The sequence below is a fragment of the Scyliorhinus canicula genome, chromosome 6 (genome assembly GCF_902713615.1).
Source record: "Scyliorhinus canicula chromosome 6, sScyCan1.1, whole genome shotgun sequence".
Classification (NCBI taxonomy): domain Eukaryota; kingdom Metazoa; phylum Chordata; class Chondrichthyes; order Carcharhiniformes; family Scyliorhinidae; genus Scyliorhinus; species Scyliorhinus canicula.
The window spans coordinates 179,529,201-179,548,849 of NC_052151.1; the positions used below are offsets into that span (position 1 = coordinate 179,529,201).

At 46.3% G+C, this 19,649-nt stretch overlaps 1 protein-coding gene and 1 non-coding gene across 2 annotated transcripts in view; one reads left to right on the forward strand and one right to left on the reverse strand.

Annotated features, from left to right (window-relative positions):
• The window catches only part of egln1a (egl-9 family hypoxia-inducible factor 1a), a 134,224-nt gene that overhangs the window by 111,208 nt on the left and 3,367 nt on the right, over positions 1–19,649 (forward strand). Inside the window, exon 3 of the mRNA XM_038800521.1 lies at positions 7,643–7,710. Coding sequence (XP_038656449.1) covers positions 7,643–7,710 — 68 coding nt within the window. The remainder of the gene's footprint in view (positions 1–7,642; positions 7,711–19,649) is intronic.
• On the reverse strand, positions 6,415–6,521 carry LOC119968068. The gene has a single exon (XR_005461101.1). It is a non-coding gene; the product is annotated as a U6 spliceosomal RNA (small nuclear RNA).

Consider the following 19,649-nt stretch of genomic DNA (forward strand, 5'->3'; position numbering starts at 1 on the left):
TAAGGACTTGTGCAAAAGGAACTGTGCCATAATTGATTAAATGTTTCACAAAATACTGGCAGATCAGCCAAGCTTTAAGTTAGGAACAGTACTGGCATGGGCAGTACATACAGAAAATTCCTTACAAGTGGGAGGGCACCTAGCCCATACCAATTAGTATACAGACAGAATCCTAAAATGCCTTCAATACTATATGATGACCCTCCAGCACTAGAGGGAATGTCTCATAGCTCTACTTTTGCCCCTCAATTGAATGTGCTATATGCTGAAGTTAAGGGAGGACACAGAATGCAGAGGTCCGAGATAAGTTATTGAACATGATGGGAAAACTCTTAATAATGCAATATGGGAATCAGACTATGAAAACGCATTCTTCACAAGTAATAGGAATGAGTTATGAACTTTCAAACTTTGAGAATATGGGTGAAGGTGATGATAATGAGGTGCCCTGTACTTCGCATACTCATGAGTTTAACAATTTGGAAACCAGAGGGGCAGGATTTGAGAGGTCAAGACTTACTAATATGTGACTGATCATGTACAACATGAAAAAATTACCTTATGCAGGGATCGAATGCCTAAAGTAGGTTCCCGGGTGTTGTATTAGCCAGAAGAATCAGATGATAATGGGAGCAGCAGGAAAGTCTATGGGCAAGTCTAAAAATTGGCTGATGTCCAAGATGAGGGACAAATGGTGAGGGTCGGAGATTGGCTGCAGGGATTACAAGAGAGGAAAATAAGAAAACACAACTCTAGTTCAAGTACTGATTTTGGAGATACATTTGGGAGAAGGAATAGATCATGTCCAGTAAAAAAGATCTTTTGTAGACATTCTGATAGGAGCAGTACAGAAAAATCTAAACAAGAGAAAAGATGTCTCAGTCTGATCAGGTGGCAGAGTAGCATGGGAAACTGGGAGTCTTCTCTGACAGAAGTAGATGTTCCTGTGACTGAGAGATGCATGTAGCTACTAAGAAATTAGAAGATTGGTGGATAAAGAGGCTAAACTGAAAGTTAGAATGCTGAAAATAAATCTGGGTATGTTCGTTCGGAGGTCAACCTGCAATAAACAAACCATGTACAGCAAATGAACTTAAAATTGGTGATCCGTTTACACCACCACTTAACTGGGTATCTGAACAATTGATGCTGTGAATGTTTATCAATTTTCTGTATACTTTGCAAATTTTGCTATTTATGAAACAGTTGTAAGCAAAATAGTGGAGTGGTTTGTTATCCTGCACCCGTGTTGTTGGAGTAAACTGGAAAATTGCTGCAAATCTGTAATATATTTCTCATTCCCTCTGAAGGGAAATATATATGCTTGAATAGGGTTGTCCAAATATTTGCGTATTTCAATGAGCAAATTTTGGAAGATAAGGTTTGAAGTGTTGAGAAAGTGAGAGTGAATTGCTTTTTAAAAAATAAATTTAGAGTATCCAATTCTTGTTTTTTCTAATTAAGGGGCAATTTAGCATGGCCAGTTCACCTACGTTGCACATCTTTGAGTTGTGGGGGTGAGAACACGGGGAGAATGTGCAAACTCCACACGGACAGTGACCCAGAGCCGGGATCGAACCCGGGTCCTCTGCGCCAAGAGGCAACAGTGCTTACCACTGCATCACCGTGCCGTCCTGAGAGTGAATTGCTAAACATGAAATAGAAGGGCAGCACGGTGGCCTAGTGGTTAGCACAACCGCCTCACGGCGCTGAGGTCCCAGGTTCGATCCCGGCTCTGGGTCACTGTCTGTGTGGAGTTTGCACATTCTCCCCGTGTCTGCATGGGTTTCGCCCCCACAACCCAAAAATGTGCAGAGTAGGTGGATTGGCCACGCTAAGTTTTTTTTTATAAATTTAGATTAGCCAATTATTTTTTCCAATTAAGGGGCAATTTAGCGTGGCCAATCCACCTACTCTGCACATTTGTGGGTTGTGGGGGCGAAACCCACGCAGACACGGGGAGAACGTGCAAACTCCACACGGACAGTGACCCAGAGCCAGGATCGAACCTGGGACCTCAGCGCCGTGAGGCGGTTGTGCTAACCACTAGGCCACCGTGCTGCCCTTGGCCACGCTAAGTTGCCCCTTAATTGGAAAAAATAATTGGGTAATCTAAATTTATATTAAAAAAAACATGAAATAGAAAAAAAATTGCTGTGAGGAAAAGAAACACTTGCTGAACAAAAATAAATGTCAAAACAATAATTTAACCATTTTAAATTGGATTAAGTAATAAAGATGACCATAGATTGAAACTGTCTGTCTGGCTCACTCCCACTTCCAGGGTGGTCACACACTTGGACTTGCGCTATCCCTCACCCACTGAGTGAATGGGCACCTGTAGGCTGGGAATGAGCCTATAAGGGTTTGAGGAGCAGGCACAAGTTTCACAGAGAATTATGATATAATGCCAATAACAGAGACCTGTCTGAAAGAAGGGACAATTGGGAACTTAATATTTCTGGCTTCAAGGTATTCAGGAAAGTTGGGAATTAACAAATGGAGAAGGGGTGGGTGGAATGGAGTGGCACAAAAATATCAAAACTATTAAAGCACTGGCGAGAAGTCAAAGACATGGGCTGGATTCTCCGTCCCGCCGCGCCAGATTTCAAGTTCAGCACGCCGGCAGGATGCTCCGTTACGCCAGCTATTCAATGGGGTTTTCGCTGTCGGGAAACCCCCCGGGCTGCCAGCAAAACGGAGCATCCTGCCGGCGGAGAATCCAGCCTATGATCTATTTTGGTTGAATTGAGAATTATAGCAGAGCTATTACACTACAGGAATACTTATTGGCCACAAAGTACTGGGAAAGAGATAGGAAAGCAAATTTCTAGGTAAATTACAGAAATTTACAGCAGCTATAGAATAGTGATAATTAGAGGAATACAATTATCCAAATGTATACTGCAATACAAACAGTGTAGAGGGGAAGAATTCCTGAAATGTGTACAAGAAAACTTAATCAGTGTCCAGCACAAACAGGGAGTAAAGCGGTGTCAGATCTGGTTCTGGGAAACAAATTGAGCCAGTGGGGCATGTTTCAGCTTGATAGAATTTGACCATAAGATTTGAGTAGCTATCGGTACAATCAAGTGTAAAATAAACTTAACTAGCAGTGAGTTGCAAAATAATCCAGGTGAATTGGACTCAGAAATTGGCAGTCAAAACAATAAATGGAAAATAGGAGGCCTTTTAAGGAGGCGGTGGTTGTGACGTTTCCATCAGGAAGACAGGGCACCTAAAGCTGAAGCTTCATAAATGATTAAAGATGCAGAGGTTGACATGAGGCTGAAAAAGAACACTTATGACAATTATAAATTCATAATACAGTGAAGAATCAAGAACACGAATATGGAAGTATGGAAGAAATCTTCAACTGGGGGAAAAAATAATATGAGAATAGATTAGCAACTAACATAAAAGGGAACTCAGAAGTTTATAAATACCTAAATAGTAAATGGGTAATTAAAGGAGAAAGAGCCAATTCGGGACCAAAAGCAGATTTTGTGGAGGCAGTGGGTATTGCTGAGTAATTTTGCACCTGCAATTAGAGGCCAGTCAGCTGAACATCAATGGGGGTGGTAGGAAAGCTATTAGATGCCATAATCTAGGACAAAATTAATTGAAGTTTTGAAAGCATGGGCTGATGATAGAAGTCAGCGTGGAATTGTTAAAAGCAAATTTTGTTGATCTTCATAGAAATCATCGAAAAATAGAAATTTACAACATGGAAAAAGGCCAATCAGCCCATTGTATGTCTGTTGCTGGCACGGTAGCATGGTGGTTAGCATAAATGCTTTACAGCTCCAGGGTCCCAGGTTCGATTCCCGGCTGGGTCACTGTCTGTGCGGAGTCTGCACGTCCTCCCCGTGTGTGCGTGGGTTTCCTCCGGGTGCTCCGGTTTCCTCCCACAGTCCAAAGATGTGCGGGTTAGGTGGATTGGCCATGCTAAATTGCCCGTAGTGTCCTAATAAAGTAAGGTTAAGGGGGGGTTATTGGGTTACGGGTATAGGGTGGTTACGTGGGTTTGAGTAGGGTGATCATGGCTCAGCGCAACATCGAGGGCCGAAGGGCCTGTTCTGTGCTGTATTGTTCTATCGCCATCAGGGCTCATCCCACTTTGTAGGTTGTAGCATTTCTAAGTGCACATCCAGGTACTTTTTTACATGTTATGAGGCTTTGTACCTCTACAGCCCTTTTTCAGGCAGTGAGTTCCAAATCCCCACCACTGTCCTGGGTGAAATGATTTCCCCTCTAAACCTCTTAGTTAAATCTATGCCTCCTTGTTATGGATCCCACAACCAACAGGAATATAGTCTTCATATCTACTATATCTAGACCCCTGATAATTTTACACATCAGTTAGATCTCCCCTCACTTCTTTTATTCCCAAGAAAATAACCGTAGCCTATTCAATGTTTCCGTATAAACTAAAATGCTCCATTTTGGAAAACATCTCTTAAATCTCCTCTACACCATCTTTAGTGCAGTCACATCCTTCTATAGTGTGGTGACCAGAACTGCACATAGTTCTCCAGCTGGAACTTCACTAGTGTATTATACAGTTTCAGCATATCTTCCTAACTCTCGGATTAGTAACCCATATGTTTGCTTGACCACCTTATCTACCTGTCCCGTCACCTTTAGTGATCTTGGACATGCACTCCAAGGTCCCCCTCTGTTCCTCTATACCTCTCAACATCCTACCATTTAACATCTATCCCTTTGCATTATTAGATTTCTCCAGATGCATTACCTCACAGTTCTCCGGATTGAACTCCATTTATCACCGCTCCACCCGCTTCACTAGTATCATTCTGCAGTTTTCTTATTCATTATCAACCACAATTTTTGTATCCGTTGCAAACTTTTTAATCATACCCTGCATTCACATTTAAATCATTGAAATATACAGCAAATTGCAGTGGAACCTGTACTGAGCCCTGTAGAACCCCCTATTGGAAATGGCCTTCTGGGGGTAAACACCCATCAACCGTTTCCCTCTGCTTCCTCCCTCTGAACTAATTTTGTATCCAGCTTGCCACTTGCCTTGGATCCCATCACTTTTACTTTAGTATCTAATCTGCCAAGTGGGACCTTATTAAAAGCTTTGTTACTCAAACACAACCGTGCATTAATAAATTTGTGCTGTTTTTCATTGGACTTGATTGAGTTCTTTTAAATAAAGAAAAGGAATTATGAGGGTATTGGGGTTGATGTGAATACAGACTTTCAAAAGATGTTTAACAAAGACAGTTATGTGGTACTTTGTCAAATGCCATGGGGTGGGTATTGGGACCGCTGTTCACTTTCGATATGTCTTAACCTGGACGTGGGTATTTTGATGAACTCTAGTGTGCAAGAAGCTTATATTTTTGGAAAATGCTGGCCAAAGTGAAACTAAGGTATGGATGGATATGTACGGGGAGTAATTCAACTTCTTGGCTGTGAGGTCATTTCTGAGAAGTGACTTGGTGACTTGAGGTTGCTGTGCAAATGACAGTTAGATAAATGAAAAGGGCAAATAGATGCTAATTAGAGGTATAGTCTTTCAGCCTGTTCTGAAGAACTTGGAACAGAATTGGTGTTCAGGTGGAGCAAACTGAGCTCTGTACAAGAAAAGTCAGTTTTTCTGTTTCAGCACAAAAGAGGTCAGACGGGAAAATCTTTGCGATGTTCCATGTATGCCAGCTAGCTAAAAGGAACTGAAGTATGAGTGTATGAGTGCTCAGGTATGATAATGAACTGGGTGTTTGCACCAGAAGTGACCAGATTGTGAACCAAGAAGGTGTTGGTTGCAAAGCTATACTGTCACTATCCGAGAAAGGTTTTTTTTAAGAATATCAATATTAGTTGTATCCAGGGAACTCTGATCGAATAAATCTCTATTGAGTGGGGAAAATAAAGACACCCTAACTGCAGGAGGCCTGGTTTAAAGAACTTTGAGACTGCATATTGTGCCATGTATGTTCTGAGAGTGATGCTCATACATTTGAGAGTTATATTGGTGTTTTGACTATGCAACATGAAATAACAAAAATACTTTAACTGCTAATGCATTCTTAATTTTTTGTTAATTTTGGGTTTGATCGGTACAATACTTTTTTAGAAGTGAAATCTTGCCCATCAGTTCTTTCCATTGGGGCCATTTGGGGATTCATCTCTTGTGGTTATTATTGTGACCAGAACCACAATTTTCTAGTCAGCAGTATTTTCTCTTGCAATGATCTGCTCTGGAACTGGGGGCAGAGTGCAAACTTGAGAGCATGGTTTTGATTTAAATTACTTTATGAGAGGGTGGTGAATAAGTGCAGTGGATTGTTCCATGTGGAAGCAGCTATAAAACCTTGGCGACCAAGGTGACTATTGCATATTGTTCACTATCTACGAGTAGTTTAATTGCTGATATCTTTATTTTTTATGGAACCCTTCACAAATTTGTGTGTCAGCCTAGCGCAGGGGCCATGCTAATCTTCTCGGTATCGTTCCAATTTTAGTATATGTGATGCTGCAGCAAGCACCAATTGCTGATATCTAATCTAGGTTTGATAAAGCTTGTGGATCTGGGCCACAAGAGAATATTTTTCACCATGAGACTAGGTAGCTAGTTTGAATAATTCTGAGCTCAATCGGAAGGTGCTAAAAGCCATCTGTTTTTGGAGCATTAAAGTTTCCTCCATGCTCTGTATTCAGCACTCTGCACTCAATTAAGCCATAATTCAGGGGCAGCACAGTGGCCTAGTGGTTAGCACAGCTGCCTCACGGCGCTGAGGTCCCAGATTCGATCCCGGCTCTGGGTAACTGTCCATGTGGACTTTGCACATTCTCCCCATGCCTGCGTGGGTTTTGCCCCCAGGAACTTGGTTTGTACCAATATTAATCGCATATGCAAAATTATCTGCAAGCACAAGCAACAAACAAATTTAGGTCCTGTACTGCTTCAGTAACAAAGCTCACAGGTTTCAATTATTAATATCTATGTTAAAAGAAAAAACAACTTGGATTTTAAATGCTTTCCATGATCTCAGTGTTACAAAACATTTTTATAGCCAATTAAGTAGGATTGAAGTGTAATCGCTATTGTAAATAACAATGGCATGGATTAGTCTACGCACTGCATGCAAAATAGCAAAACATACACTATCTGAATCACGTATTTTTCTAATAAGACTGAAGATAAAGGTAAATTTTCACTGAGAAACATGACCAAAAATCCAAAAGTAAAGTTGATAACTAAAAAGTGCATGCCATACATGTGAATTTTAAAATTTAGATCTATTTATTATCGAGCCAGATTTTCTTTTTGTTTAAAACACGCTGAGCCTTAAATCGTGACACCAAATATTATGGTCAACTGTAATAAATGCCTGTGTTCAGTTTTGAGATTAAATAGAACCTCAAAGCATTGCCTCTTGAAAATTCTACTCATATTTACTAATCATTTCAAGAATAGCCATGTTTCCGATCAATGTCAATTCAGGAAACAAAGCACTGCACGATGTTCAATTTTAGGTTTGCAATACGTCATTCAGCCATCATGATGTTGTATAGGATGAATGTGAAAAATGCACGTCTAAACTCCATTCTACTGTGAATAATCTTGATTGGGAAAAACATTAACCGCTTTTATATTAAATTTTAGGTACGCCATAACAGTCTGGTATTTTGATGCAGATGAACGAACACGAGCTAAAGACAAATATTCAACAGGTAAAATGTTTTTTTATTAAAGTGCCCATTTCTTTTCCAATTGAGGGGCAATTTAACGTGGCCAATCCACCTACCCTGCACATCTTTGAGTTGTGGGGGTGCGATCCATGCAGGCACGGGGAGAATGTGCAAACTCCACACGGACAATGACCCTGGGCCGTGATCGAACCTGGGTCCTCGGCGCCGTGATGCAGTAGGGCTAACCACTGCGCCACGTGCAGCCCATGATAAAGTTTAAACAATTTCTGGATCGTATTACAGTTAAATAGCCAACTCTGAAATTTTAAATACTTTAACAGCCACATCAGCCCGGTTCAATTCTGGCCTCCTCGGGTGACTGTCCATGTGGAGTTTGCACTTTCTCCCTGTGTCTGCGTCGGTTTCTTCCGGGTGCTTCGGTTTCTTCCCACAGTCCAAAGATGTGCAGGTTAGGTGCAGTGGCCATGCTAAATTGCCCTTTAGTGTCCAAAAGGTTAGGTTGGGTTACAGGGATAGGGTCAGAGTTTGGGTCTAGGTAGTGTACTCTTTCCAAGGGTCGGTACAGACTCAAATGGGCTAGAAAGACTTGCTATGCTTGGAGTAGATAGTCACCTGGTCTGGATGGCTTACGCCTGGGGTGACTTGGAGAGTGTAAGGGCTTGTTTTAATATTTCAATCATAGCTAGATATGGGGACGGTGCCAGAGAATTGGAAAGTGGCAAATGTGTGACAGCCTTACTCTCGAAAGGGTGCATGGAAAGTGCTAACAACCACAGGTCAGTTAGTTTAATATCAGTGTTGGGTAAGATTTTGTAGTCCATAATGTGGGCAGGGATGAGGCAGATTGCACTTGTCTGGCTGAAGTTTTCAATGAAGTAACAGATGAAATCAATGTTGGCTATATAGATTTTTTTTAAAGCATGCCACATAAAAGGCTAATTTTTAAAGAATTAAAAATATGGAATAGGAGGGTGTTGCTTTATTAATAATGTTGGTGAACCACAAGCCTTCCCTTATATCGATCAAATGACCACACAACCAGTTAGTTAGTCCAAAAGCTGGTTTATTTACATACACAAGAGTTATCTTGACATGCAAACACAATATCTACTACGAGTTAAACTACGTCTATCAGCTATAATAACCAAAACTTAACTTGAGGGCGACCGGCACTGTGCAAATGGATATGGCCTTTATCTGGGTTTCACTTGGCTGGTTCGAAGAAAGTGTCTCTGTCTCTGCTGGGCTCATCCGGCAGGTAGTGATCGTTGGTCGTGAAATTAGCCTGCTGTTCCTGCTACGAATGGGGTGGCACAGGCCGATCCAAAAGACACAGAACACATGGCTGTACTCTCTTTTATTCCTCTGGGATTTCGCGCTATTTGGGGCGGTCCTTCACCTTGGACCCAATAGTTCGACAGGGCTCTGATCACTGTCTTCAATTTCGGCCAATAAAGGGGTGGGTGCCTTGGTTGCTGGGCAGGTCCTTAGCGGTCATTGACCCTGGTAATTGGGCTTTCTGAGTAAGGGGAGTGGTGCAGATCAGTCTATGGCTGTACGGGTTGCTTGATTGGAGTTCTATTGTCCTGGGAAAATGGGCCATTAAAGTGCAAACGAGCGGGGGTTTTGATCAGGTCTAGTTATCCGTGTTTCAGATACACAGGCTCTGTATCTGTCTTGAGTCATGGGTTGGCCATAATTCCCATGGTCCTTTGCAGGTGGCTATCTTTGATGGCTACAAGGGTCAGCATTCACTTGGATGAAAATTGGTTTGAGGACAGAATCTAGCCTTGTGGTGGTCTTGAACTGCGAGGATAGAGAGTGGGCAGTGATTCGGGGAACAATTAGAACCTTGGAATATGGAGTAAAGTTCCAAAATCTGCATATGAAACCAAACATAGAGTGCCAAACATTGAGGATGATATGAATTTCCTGCAACAGTACATAGACTAGCAGAAAGGACAGACGTATTTGGCTGAAGGTATAGGGAGAGGCAATATAGACGTGGCAAAATTCTAAAGAGTGTGCAGCGACCTTGGAGGTGCATTGCAATGGATCTTTGAAAATGGTAGGACATATGGAGAGAGTGATAGCAAAGAATAGGAGATCTTGGGCTTCATAATAGAGATATTGAGTAAAAAACAGGGTAGTTATGTTGAACCTGTATAAAGCTCCGGTTAGGCAACCTGAGAGTATTGTCTCTGGTTCGGGTCACCACACTTTATGAAGGCCCTTGAAAGGGTGTATAGGAGAATTCCCAGTCTGGTTCTAGGATTAGTGGGGGGGGGGGGTTTAGTTACAGGTTAGATTGGAAAGACAGGAGGTTGTCCTTGAAGCAAAGGAAAATTGTTCTGTGTCTCCAAGGTTTAAATAAGATGAACAAGGAAAATGTATTTTTGATTTGATTTATTATTGTCACATGTATTGGTATACAGTGAAAAGTATTGTTTCTTGCATGCTATACAGACAACGTATACCGTACATAGGGAAGGGAGGACAGACTACAGAATGTAATGTTACAGTCGTAGCTAGGGTGTAGAGAATAGATCAACTTAATATGCGGTAGGCCATTCAAAAGTATGATGGCATCAGGGAAGAAGCTGTTCTTGAGTCAGTTGGTCCGTGACCTCAAACCTTTGTATCTTTTTCCTGACAGAAGAAGGTGGAAGAGAATATGTCCAGGGTGCGTGGGGTCCTTAATTATGCTGGTTGCCTTTCCGAGACAGCGGGAATTATAGACAGTCAATGGGTGGGAGGCTGGTTTGTGTGATGCACTGGGCTACATTCACAACCTTTTGTAGTTTCTTGCAGTCTTGGGCAGAGCAGGAACCATACCAAGCTGTGATACAACCAGAAAGAATGCTTTCAATGCTGCATCTGTAAAGGTTGGTGAGCGTCGTTGCTGACATGCCAAATTTCCTTTGTCTTCTGAGAAAGTAGCGTCATTGGTGGGCTTTCTATAGTGTCGGCATGGGGGGACCAGGACAGGTTGTTGGTAATCTGGATACCTAAAACTTGAAGCTCTCGACCCCATCTACTTCGTTCCCATTGATGCAGACAGGGGCATGTTCTCCTCTATGCTTCCTGAAGTCGATGACAATCTCCTTCGTTTTGTTGACATTAAGGGAGAGATTATTGTCATCGCACTAGTTCACCAGATTTTCTGTCTCATTCCTGTACTCTGTCTCGTCAGTGTTTGAAATCCGACCCACTACGGTGGTGTCATCAGCAAATTTGAAAATCGATTTGGAGGGAAATTTAGTCATAGGTGTATAAGGAGTATAGTAGGGGGCTGAGGACACAGCCTTGTGGGGCACCAGTGTTGAGGATGATCGTGGAGGAGGTGTTGTTGCCTATCCTTAGTGATTGTGGTCTGTGGGTTGGCAAGTTCATGAACCAGTCGCAGAGGGAGGAGCCGAGGCCCAGGCCACAGAGTTTGGAGAAGAGTTTTGTAGGAATAATAGTGTTGAAGGCTGAGCTGTAATCCATAATTAGAAGTCTGACATAGGTGTCTTTGTTATCTTGCTGTTCCAGTGTTGAGTCTTCCTATTAGTTGCTGATAGAAGGACTAAGGGATACAGATTTTGGGCAAGAGATACAAGGGGAATGTGAGGAAGAACTTTTTTAATGGCCTGGAAAGCACTGCCCACAAGGGTGGCGGAAGCAGAAACAATATTTTTATTTTTTTTAAATAATTTTTATTGAAAATGTTTTACAAAATATATAACAACAAACAGTAACAGGCAACAATAAAACAACATAATAAGCTTAACACCCCCAAGACCGTAGCAACGCATATATCGCACCCCCACACCCAATAAACAAGAGAACTTAAAATAAATTAAAATTGAATAAACATAGTCAACGCTCCCCCCCGGGTTGCTGCTGCTGCTGACCCAGTTCCCTATCGCTGAGCCAGAAAGTCGAAGAAAGGCTGCCACTGCCTAAAGAACCCTTGTACCGATCCTCTCAGGGCGAATTTGACCTTCTCAAGCTTAATACAACCCGCCATGCCATTGATCCAGGTCTCCACGCTTGGGGGTCTCGCATCCTTCCACTGTTGCAAGATCCTCCGGGCTACGAGGGACCCAAAAGCCAAAACACCGGCCTCTCTCGCCTCCTGCACTCCCGGCTCCACCGCAACACCAAAAATTACGAGTCCCCAGCCTGGCTTGACCCTGGATCCTACCACCCTCGACCCAGTCCTCGCCACCCCCTTCCAGAACTCCTCCAGTGCCGGGCATGCCCAGAACATATGGACATGGTTCGCTGGACTCCCCGAACACCTGACACACCTGTCTTCGCCCCCAAAGAACCTACTCATTCTAGACCCGGACATGTGGGCCCGGTGCAGCACCTTGAATTGGATGAGGCTAAGCCGCGCACATGAGGAGGAAGAGTTAACTCTCTCCAGGGCATCCGCCCATGTCCCATCCTCGATCTGCTCTCCCAGTTCCCCCTCCCACTTAACCTTTAGCTTCTCTACTGACGCCTCCTCCACCTCCTGCATTACCTTGTAGATATCAGATATCTTCCCATCCCCGACCCAGACCCCCGAAAGCACCCTGTCCCTCACCCCCCTCGCGGGAAGCAAAGGGAATCCCTCCACCTGCCGCCTAGCAAACGCCTTTACCTGCAGGTACCTGAACATGTTCCCCGAGGGGGAGCTCAAATTTCTCCTCCAACTCTCCCAGGCTCGCAAACCTCCCATCAATGAACAGGTCCTTCAGCTTTCTGATGCCCGCTCTGTGCCAACCCTGGAACCCCCATCAATGTTCCCCGGGACGAACCGATGGTTTCCCCCTTAGCGGAGCCTCCATCGAGCCCCCCACTTCCCCCCCTATGTCGCCTCCACTGCCCCCAAATCTTGAGGGTAGCCGCCACCACCGGACTCGTGGTATACCTCATAGGAGGGAGCGGCCACGGCGCCGTTACCAGGGCCCCCAGGCTTGTCTCTCCACAGGACGCCCTCTCCATCCGTTTCCATGCTGCCCTCTCCCCCTCCATCACCCACTTGCGCACCATTGACACATTGGCCGCCCAATAATACCCCGAGAGATTGGGTAACGCCAGCCCCCACCATCCCTACCCCCGCTCCAAGAAGACCCTCTTCACCCTCGGGTCCCATGTGCCCAAACAAAGCTCATGATGCTGCCAGTCACCCTCCTGAAAAAAGGCCCTAGGGATAAAGATGGGCAAACACTGAAAAAGGAACAAGAACCTCGGGAGCACCGTCATTTTGACGGGACTGCACTCTACCCGCCAGCGATAGCGGCACATGTCCACCTTTTAAATTCCTCCTCCATCTGCTCCACAAGCCTGGTTAAAATTAAGCTTGTGGAGAGTCCCCCAACTCCTGGCCACCTGCACCCCCAGGTACCTAAAACTCTTCACTGCCCTCCTAAACGGGAGCCTCCCAATTCCCCCCTCCTGATCACCCGGTTGCACTACAAATACCTCGCTCTTGCCCAGATTCAGCTTATAGCCCGAGAAGCCCCCAAACTCAGCCAACAGCTCCATCACCCCCAGCATTCCCCCCTCTGTGTCCGCCACATACAGCAGCAGGTCGTACGCATACAGCGATACCCGATGCTCCTCCCCACCCCGCACCAGACCCTTCCACCTCCCCGACTCCCTCAACGCCATAGCCAGAGGTTCAATTGCCAGTGCAAAAAGCAAGGGGGACGGGGGCACCCCTGCCTGGTACCCCTGAAGTACCCTGATCTCCTTCCATTAGTAACTACACTCCCTATCGGGGCCTCATAAAGCAACCTCACCCATTTGATGAACCCCTCCCCAAATCCAAACCGCTCCAGCACCTCCCACAGGTACCCCCACTCAACTCTATCAAATGCCTTCTCTGCATCTAGCGCCACCACTATCTCTGCCTCCCCTTCAACCGCCGGCATCATAATAACATTTAACAACCTCCGCACATTCGTGTTAAGCTGTCTTCCCTTGCCAAATCCTGTCTGATCCTCATGTATCACCCCACAGTCCTCTATCCTGGTAGCCAGGATCTTCGGCAGCAACTTAGCAACTCCTGACTGCATTTGACCAATCCCCCTGATTAGCTCCTCCAACTCTATCGGCGCCCCCAGCTCTCTACCAGCTCCTCTTGAACCCTTGGGAAACATAGCCTGTTTATGAAGCTCTCCATTCCCCCCCACCGGTGGTTCTGACCGGTACAGTTCCTCGTAAAAGTCCCTAAAGACCCCGTTCACCTCTGCCCCCTCCCGCACCACATTCCCACCCTTATCCATCACTCCACCAATTTCCCTAGCCGCATCTCCCCTGCGGAGCTGATGCGCCAGCATCCTGCTCGCCTTCTCCCCATACTTATAAACCGCGCCTTGCGCCTTCCTCCACTGTGTCTCCGCCTTTCTGGTGGTCAGCAAGTCGAACTTGGCCTGCAAGCTACGCCGTTCCCCCAACAATCCCTCCTCCGGGGCTTCCACATACCTCCTATCCACATCCAGGAGCTCCCCCACCAGTCTCTCCCTCTCCCTCCTTTCCCTATGGGCCCGATGGAAATCAGCTACCCCCGGACCACTGCCTTCAGAGCCTCCCAAACCATCGCCACCCGGACCTCCCCCGTATCGTTGGTCTCAATACTTCCCCGGACCCTCCTACACACCTCCTCATCAGCCAGCAACCCCACGTCCAGACGCCACAGCGGGCGCTGGTCCCGCACCTCCCCCATCTCCAGATCGATCCAGTGGGGAGCATGGTCTGAAATTGCTATGGCCAAATACTCGGCATCCTCCACCCTCGGGATCAATCCCCTGCTCAGGACGAACAAATCTATTCGGGAGTAAACCCTATGCACATGGGAGAAAAAAGGAATACTCCCGTGCCCTCGGCCTCCCAAACCTCCAGGGATCCACCCCTCCCATCTGGTCCATAAACCCCCTCAGCACCGTTCCCGCCGCTGGCCTCCTACCCGCCCTTGAACTGGACCGGTAGTGGGGGATCCAGCACCGTGTTAAAGTCTCCCCCCATGATCAGGCCCCCTGCCTCCAGGTCCGGAATGCGGCCCAACATATGCCTCATAAAGCCAGCGTCATCCCAATTCGGGGCATACACGTTTACCAGCACCACCTTCTCTCCCTGCAGCCTACCCTTCACCATAACAAATCTGCCCTCCTTGTCCGCTACCACCTCAGACACCTCGAACGCCACCCTCTTCCCCACCAGAATCGCCACACCCCGGTTCTTCCGCATCTAATCCTGAGTGAAAACCTGCCCCACCCACCCCTTCCGCAGATGAACCTGGTCCGCCACCTTCAAGTGGGTCTCCTGGAGCATAGCCACGTCCGCCTTCAGCCACTTCAAATTAGAAAATACCCGAGCCCGCTTAGCCGGCCCATTCAGCCCCCTCACGTTCCAGGTGATCAGCCGGATCAGAGGGCACCCCGCCCCCCTCCCCCGCCGACTAGCCATAGCTCATCGACTGCTCGCCCCAGGTCAGCACACCCCGCCCGACCCGTTCCCCATGACGACAATGCCTCTCCTCTACCCCCCCCCCCCCCCCCCCCCCCCCCCGGCCCACACCAGCTCCTTCCTGGCCATTCCAGCAGCAACCCGGTATTCTCTCTCCTCCTCCCCCCCCCCCCCCCCCCCCCCCCCCCCCTCCCTCCAGGCTAGGATCCCCCCTAGCCGCGACGCACCCTCCATGGTACTTCCGTGAGTCAGCTGACTTCTGCTGACCCCGGCAACTCCCGCCAAAACCCGACCCCTCCCGACATGGGGTCATCCCCCCTCCTGCCACTCCTCCTTTGCACCGCTTCAGCGCGGGGAAAAAACCAGTAGAGGCCACGCCCCCACCGCCAGCTCCACCCCTCCTGCCCCGCAGCGCGGGAAACCAGAGGAAAGCCCGCGCTTTCACACTGCCCCACCCCACCTTTCTGACGCAGCTCCCAAATTCTAGCTCCACCCCATCCCCCAGCCCCGTACAGAAGAAAAAACAAACCCCCAACATTCCCCAAAAAACCATACCCAACAGAACCACCCGAAAACAGAGTAAGAACCAGCATAAAAAACACATGTCAAAATTACAAAAACAGCAACAGCAAAACAGCAACAACCGTAGTACACAACCCCTAGTTCGAGTCCAGCTTCTCCGCCTGCACAAAGGCCCACGCCTCCTCCGGGGACTCGAAGTAGTAATGCCGGTCCTTATATGTTACCCACAGGCGCGCAGGCTGCAGCATTCCAAATTTAACCTGCTTGTTATGCAGCACCGCCTTCAATACCCGGCCCGCCGCTTAGCCACCTCCGCACTCCAGTCCTGGTAGATTCGCACTACCGAGTTCTCCCACTTGCTGCTCCTCTCCTTCTTGGCCCAGCGCAGCACACACTCCCGGTCGCTGAATCGATGGAACCGCACCAGCACCGCCCGCGGGGGTTCATTTGTCTTGGGCCTCCTGGCCAGCACTCTGTGGGCTCCCTCAAGCTCCAGGGGCAAATGGAAGGACCCCGCCCCCATCAACGAATTCAGCATTGTGGCCACACAGGACGGAAGATCCGACCCCTCCAGCCCCTCCGCCAGGCCCAGGATCCTCACATTCTTCCGCCTCGTGCGAAAGTCCAGCTCCTCCAAGCGGTCTTGCCAGCTTTTGTGAAGTGCCTCGTGCATCTCCACCTTCCCCACGAGGACCACGGCCTCCTCTTCCCGATCAGCGGCCTGCTGCTGCAACTCCTGAATGGCCGCCCCCTGGGCTGTCTGGGTCTCAAGCAGCTTGCTGGTAGTCGCAATCAGGGAGTCCAGCAACTCAGCCTTCAGCTCCGCAAAACAGCGCAGAAGAGCAGCTTGCTGCTCCTGCGCCCACTGCCTCCAATCCTCGGGTGCTCCGCCGGCCGCCATTTTGTCCTCCTTCCCCCGCTTTTTCTGGGGAGCTGCTGCAGCCTTTTTCCTTGCCCCACTCCGGGTGCGCACCATAAATTTCGGGGAATGTTCCTCCAAACACCTTCCCCCACCGGGAATCGTCGAAACAGCGCCGTTTGGGGCCCTAAAACAGGCCCGAAAATCCTTTGAAAGCAGGAGCTGCCGAACGTGCGGCTTAGCTCCGCATCACCGCAACCGGAAGTCCTCGGAAGCAGAAACAATTAATGGTTTGAAAAGGAAATTGTATGGACAATTGAAGGAAATAAACTTGCAAAGCTACAGGGATAAAGCGTGGAAAATGGGATGACTGGATCGTCCCACAAGTAGCCAGCCAGGAGTTGGGCTGATTGGCCTCCGTCTGTACCATAAATAAGTTAGTGAGAGACGATGTAATTCTAAACCATGGGAGGACCATATGAGAAACCATATGAGAATATAAACAGATATGCAAGGTTGTGTTGGTGATGATGAAGAAAGGATTGAATGACCTGCTTAATGAGTTTTACTCCACATTCGTGATGTTGAGGTACTCACACAAAATGTCTTCTCCAAGGCTGCCTCTCCGTTAATTTCCAAGCTCAATGGGAATGTCATAGGTTTACAGACATTGGGTGGTACGGTAGCACAGTGATTAGCACTGTTGTTTCACAGCGCCAGGGTCCCAGGTTCGATTCCCGGCTTGGGCCACGGTCTGCAGAATCTGCACGTTCTCCCTGTGCGTGGGTTACCTCCGGTTGCTCCGGTTTCCTCCCACAAGTTCCGAAAGGCGTGCTGTTAGGTGAATTGGACATTCTGAATTCTCCCTCTGTGTACCCGAACAGGCGCCAGAGTGTGGCGACTGTGGATTTTCATAGTAACTTCATTGAAGTGTAAGCCTACTTGTGGCAATTAATAAAGATTATTATTATATTATCTATGTGTAAGGCTAACTGCTCTCCTTTGCAGAATAAATCCGTTTTTATTCACTTAACATTCTGATTTCTAATGATCCGATGGGTACAGACTCTAAATTCTACAAACGGTTGACAGGAAAATTGGAGTAAATACATGAGGGAGAAAGGAATTGAAGGGTATGTTGATGGGTGAGGTGAAGATGGGCGGGAGGAGGCACAAATGGAGCCTAAGCACCTGTATACCTAGTTGGGCCGAAGAACCTGTTTTACTGTGCTGATTGTTCTATGTAATTCAATTACATTTTTGCCTCTTGAGTGAACCTTTGCACATACTCTAACAGATACCCTTTGTAAAAGCTATAGGCCTGTGAATGAAAACAAAATGTTGGAAATGCATAGCAGGTCAGTCAACTTCTGTAAACAAAAAGGCGTGTACTGACATTTCATAATTAATACTCCAATTAATACAGTAATAGAATTAAAGTCTGAAAGTTGAGTATTTCAATGAGGTTGGACATTATACAAGGATAAATGGTGATTGGAGGAGAGCCAGTTGATACACCTAGCATGCAAATGAGATGCAGGTTTATATTATATGTGGTGGACCATAATGCTAGGGATTAAGGCCTGTGCCTGTAGTGAGAGTCTGTTTCTTTTTCATAGGATAGGTTCATTTGCCATATTTTGCTTAAATTCTCTGTTTTACTTTCAGATCCGTTGAATCCTCAGCTTTTTTGCTCGCCACACTATTTTTCCTTTTGCATTTTACTTTGTGTGGATCCTACTATGTCTTTTAGCACACTGAACCCACCTCTTCATTCACCTGAGGAAGGAACAGTGCTCCGAAATCTAGTGATTCGAAACAGACCTGTTGGACTTTAACCTGGTGTTGTAAGACTTCTTACTTTAAGCACACTGTATTTAAATCCACTAGCTGCGCTCTTCTATTTTTATAAAGAAATAAATACTTTAATTCCAAAACACTATTCACAACCACCAGTGCTTTCAGTTAATGAAGTACTTTTTGATGTGTAGTTACTGTTGTAAAGAGGAAACCCAGCAGCCAGTTTGTGCATAGCAAGTACCCACAAACATCAATGTGTTGATGACTAGATAATCTTTTTGTGATTTTGATTGAGGGATAAATATCCGTTGAAACATCAAGGATGACTGCCTTGCTCTTCTTTGAAATAGAAGCATTGGATCTTTGACATCAATCCGAGCAGACATATGGGACCTCTATTTTATATCTCATCCGAAAGACGGCACCACAGTGCAGCACTCCCTCAGTACTGCACTATCGTTAGCCTTGATTTTTTACGCTCAAGCCCTGGATGCAGAATCTTGTGTCAGTCTCAATATTGAACGTTAGTGGGTTATTCATTAGATATTATGCCAAGGGGAGGGAGAAGTCTGATCCAGCTCTCAGGAGGACAAATGGGTTGTAGGGATTGGTGAAGTACAGCACTGATGGGGAGTGAAAAAGTATCGGGCAGTGGATGGTAATAAAGAGAACAATGGGAATGAAGACTTGAGGGAGAGGCAGGAACTTGGGTGAATTCAGGGAGAAAAGAGTGACAGCGTCAACTAAGTAGTAAGAAAGGTGGAATGGTAACTCGTGCCTACCATAAACCTGGGAAGGTTGCCATCTTCTGGTTGGAGCAAGAATACCATTTGATTGGGTGTTTATGACAATTGAAAGAAGAGTCTGCAATGTAGTGGAGTTGGATGGAGTACACTATCTGGAAAAGGGAGATGTATTTTGGAACTAGAATTAAGCAATTGATATTGAGCTACCTTTTGTAGTTTTTTAAACAATCTTTATTCTTCCTTCCCCATTTCTTGAGGCAATGATTTGTACAATACTACTGGCATTGGCAGCACTTTAATATCTTCCCTTAGCTGATGATCCTCTTTTATGAGCTCAATTGTCAGCAACAACTGATTCTATCCTCTCTGATCTCCACTGTTTCCTGCGTGGGTCACAGCATGAGGAGCTAGAACCTTTGATCAGGTCTGTGTCATTTCTGACAACCTGTGTGCTGGTAGTTCAGAAGGTTCACCTTTATTCCTCCACCTGTACTGTTATTATTCTTCCTGTTCCTTTAACTTGGATCTCCAATAAATCTTCAACATTTCTTCTCCATTCTATGGTATTACACGAGTGTCCAGTTTCAGTA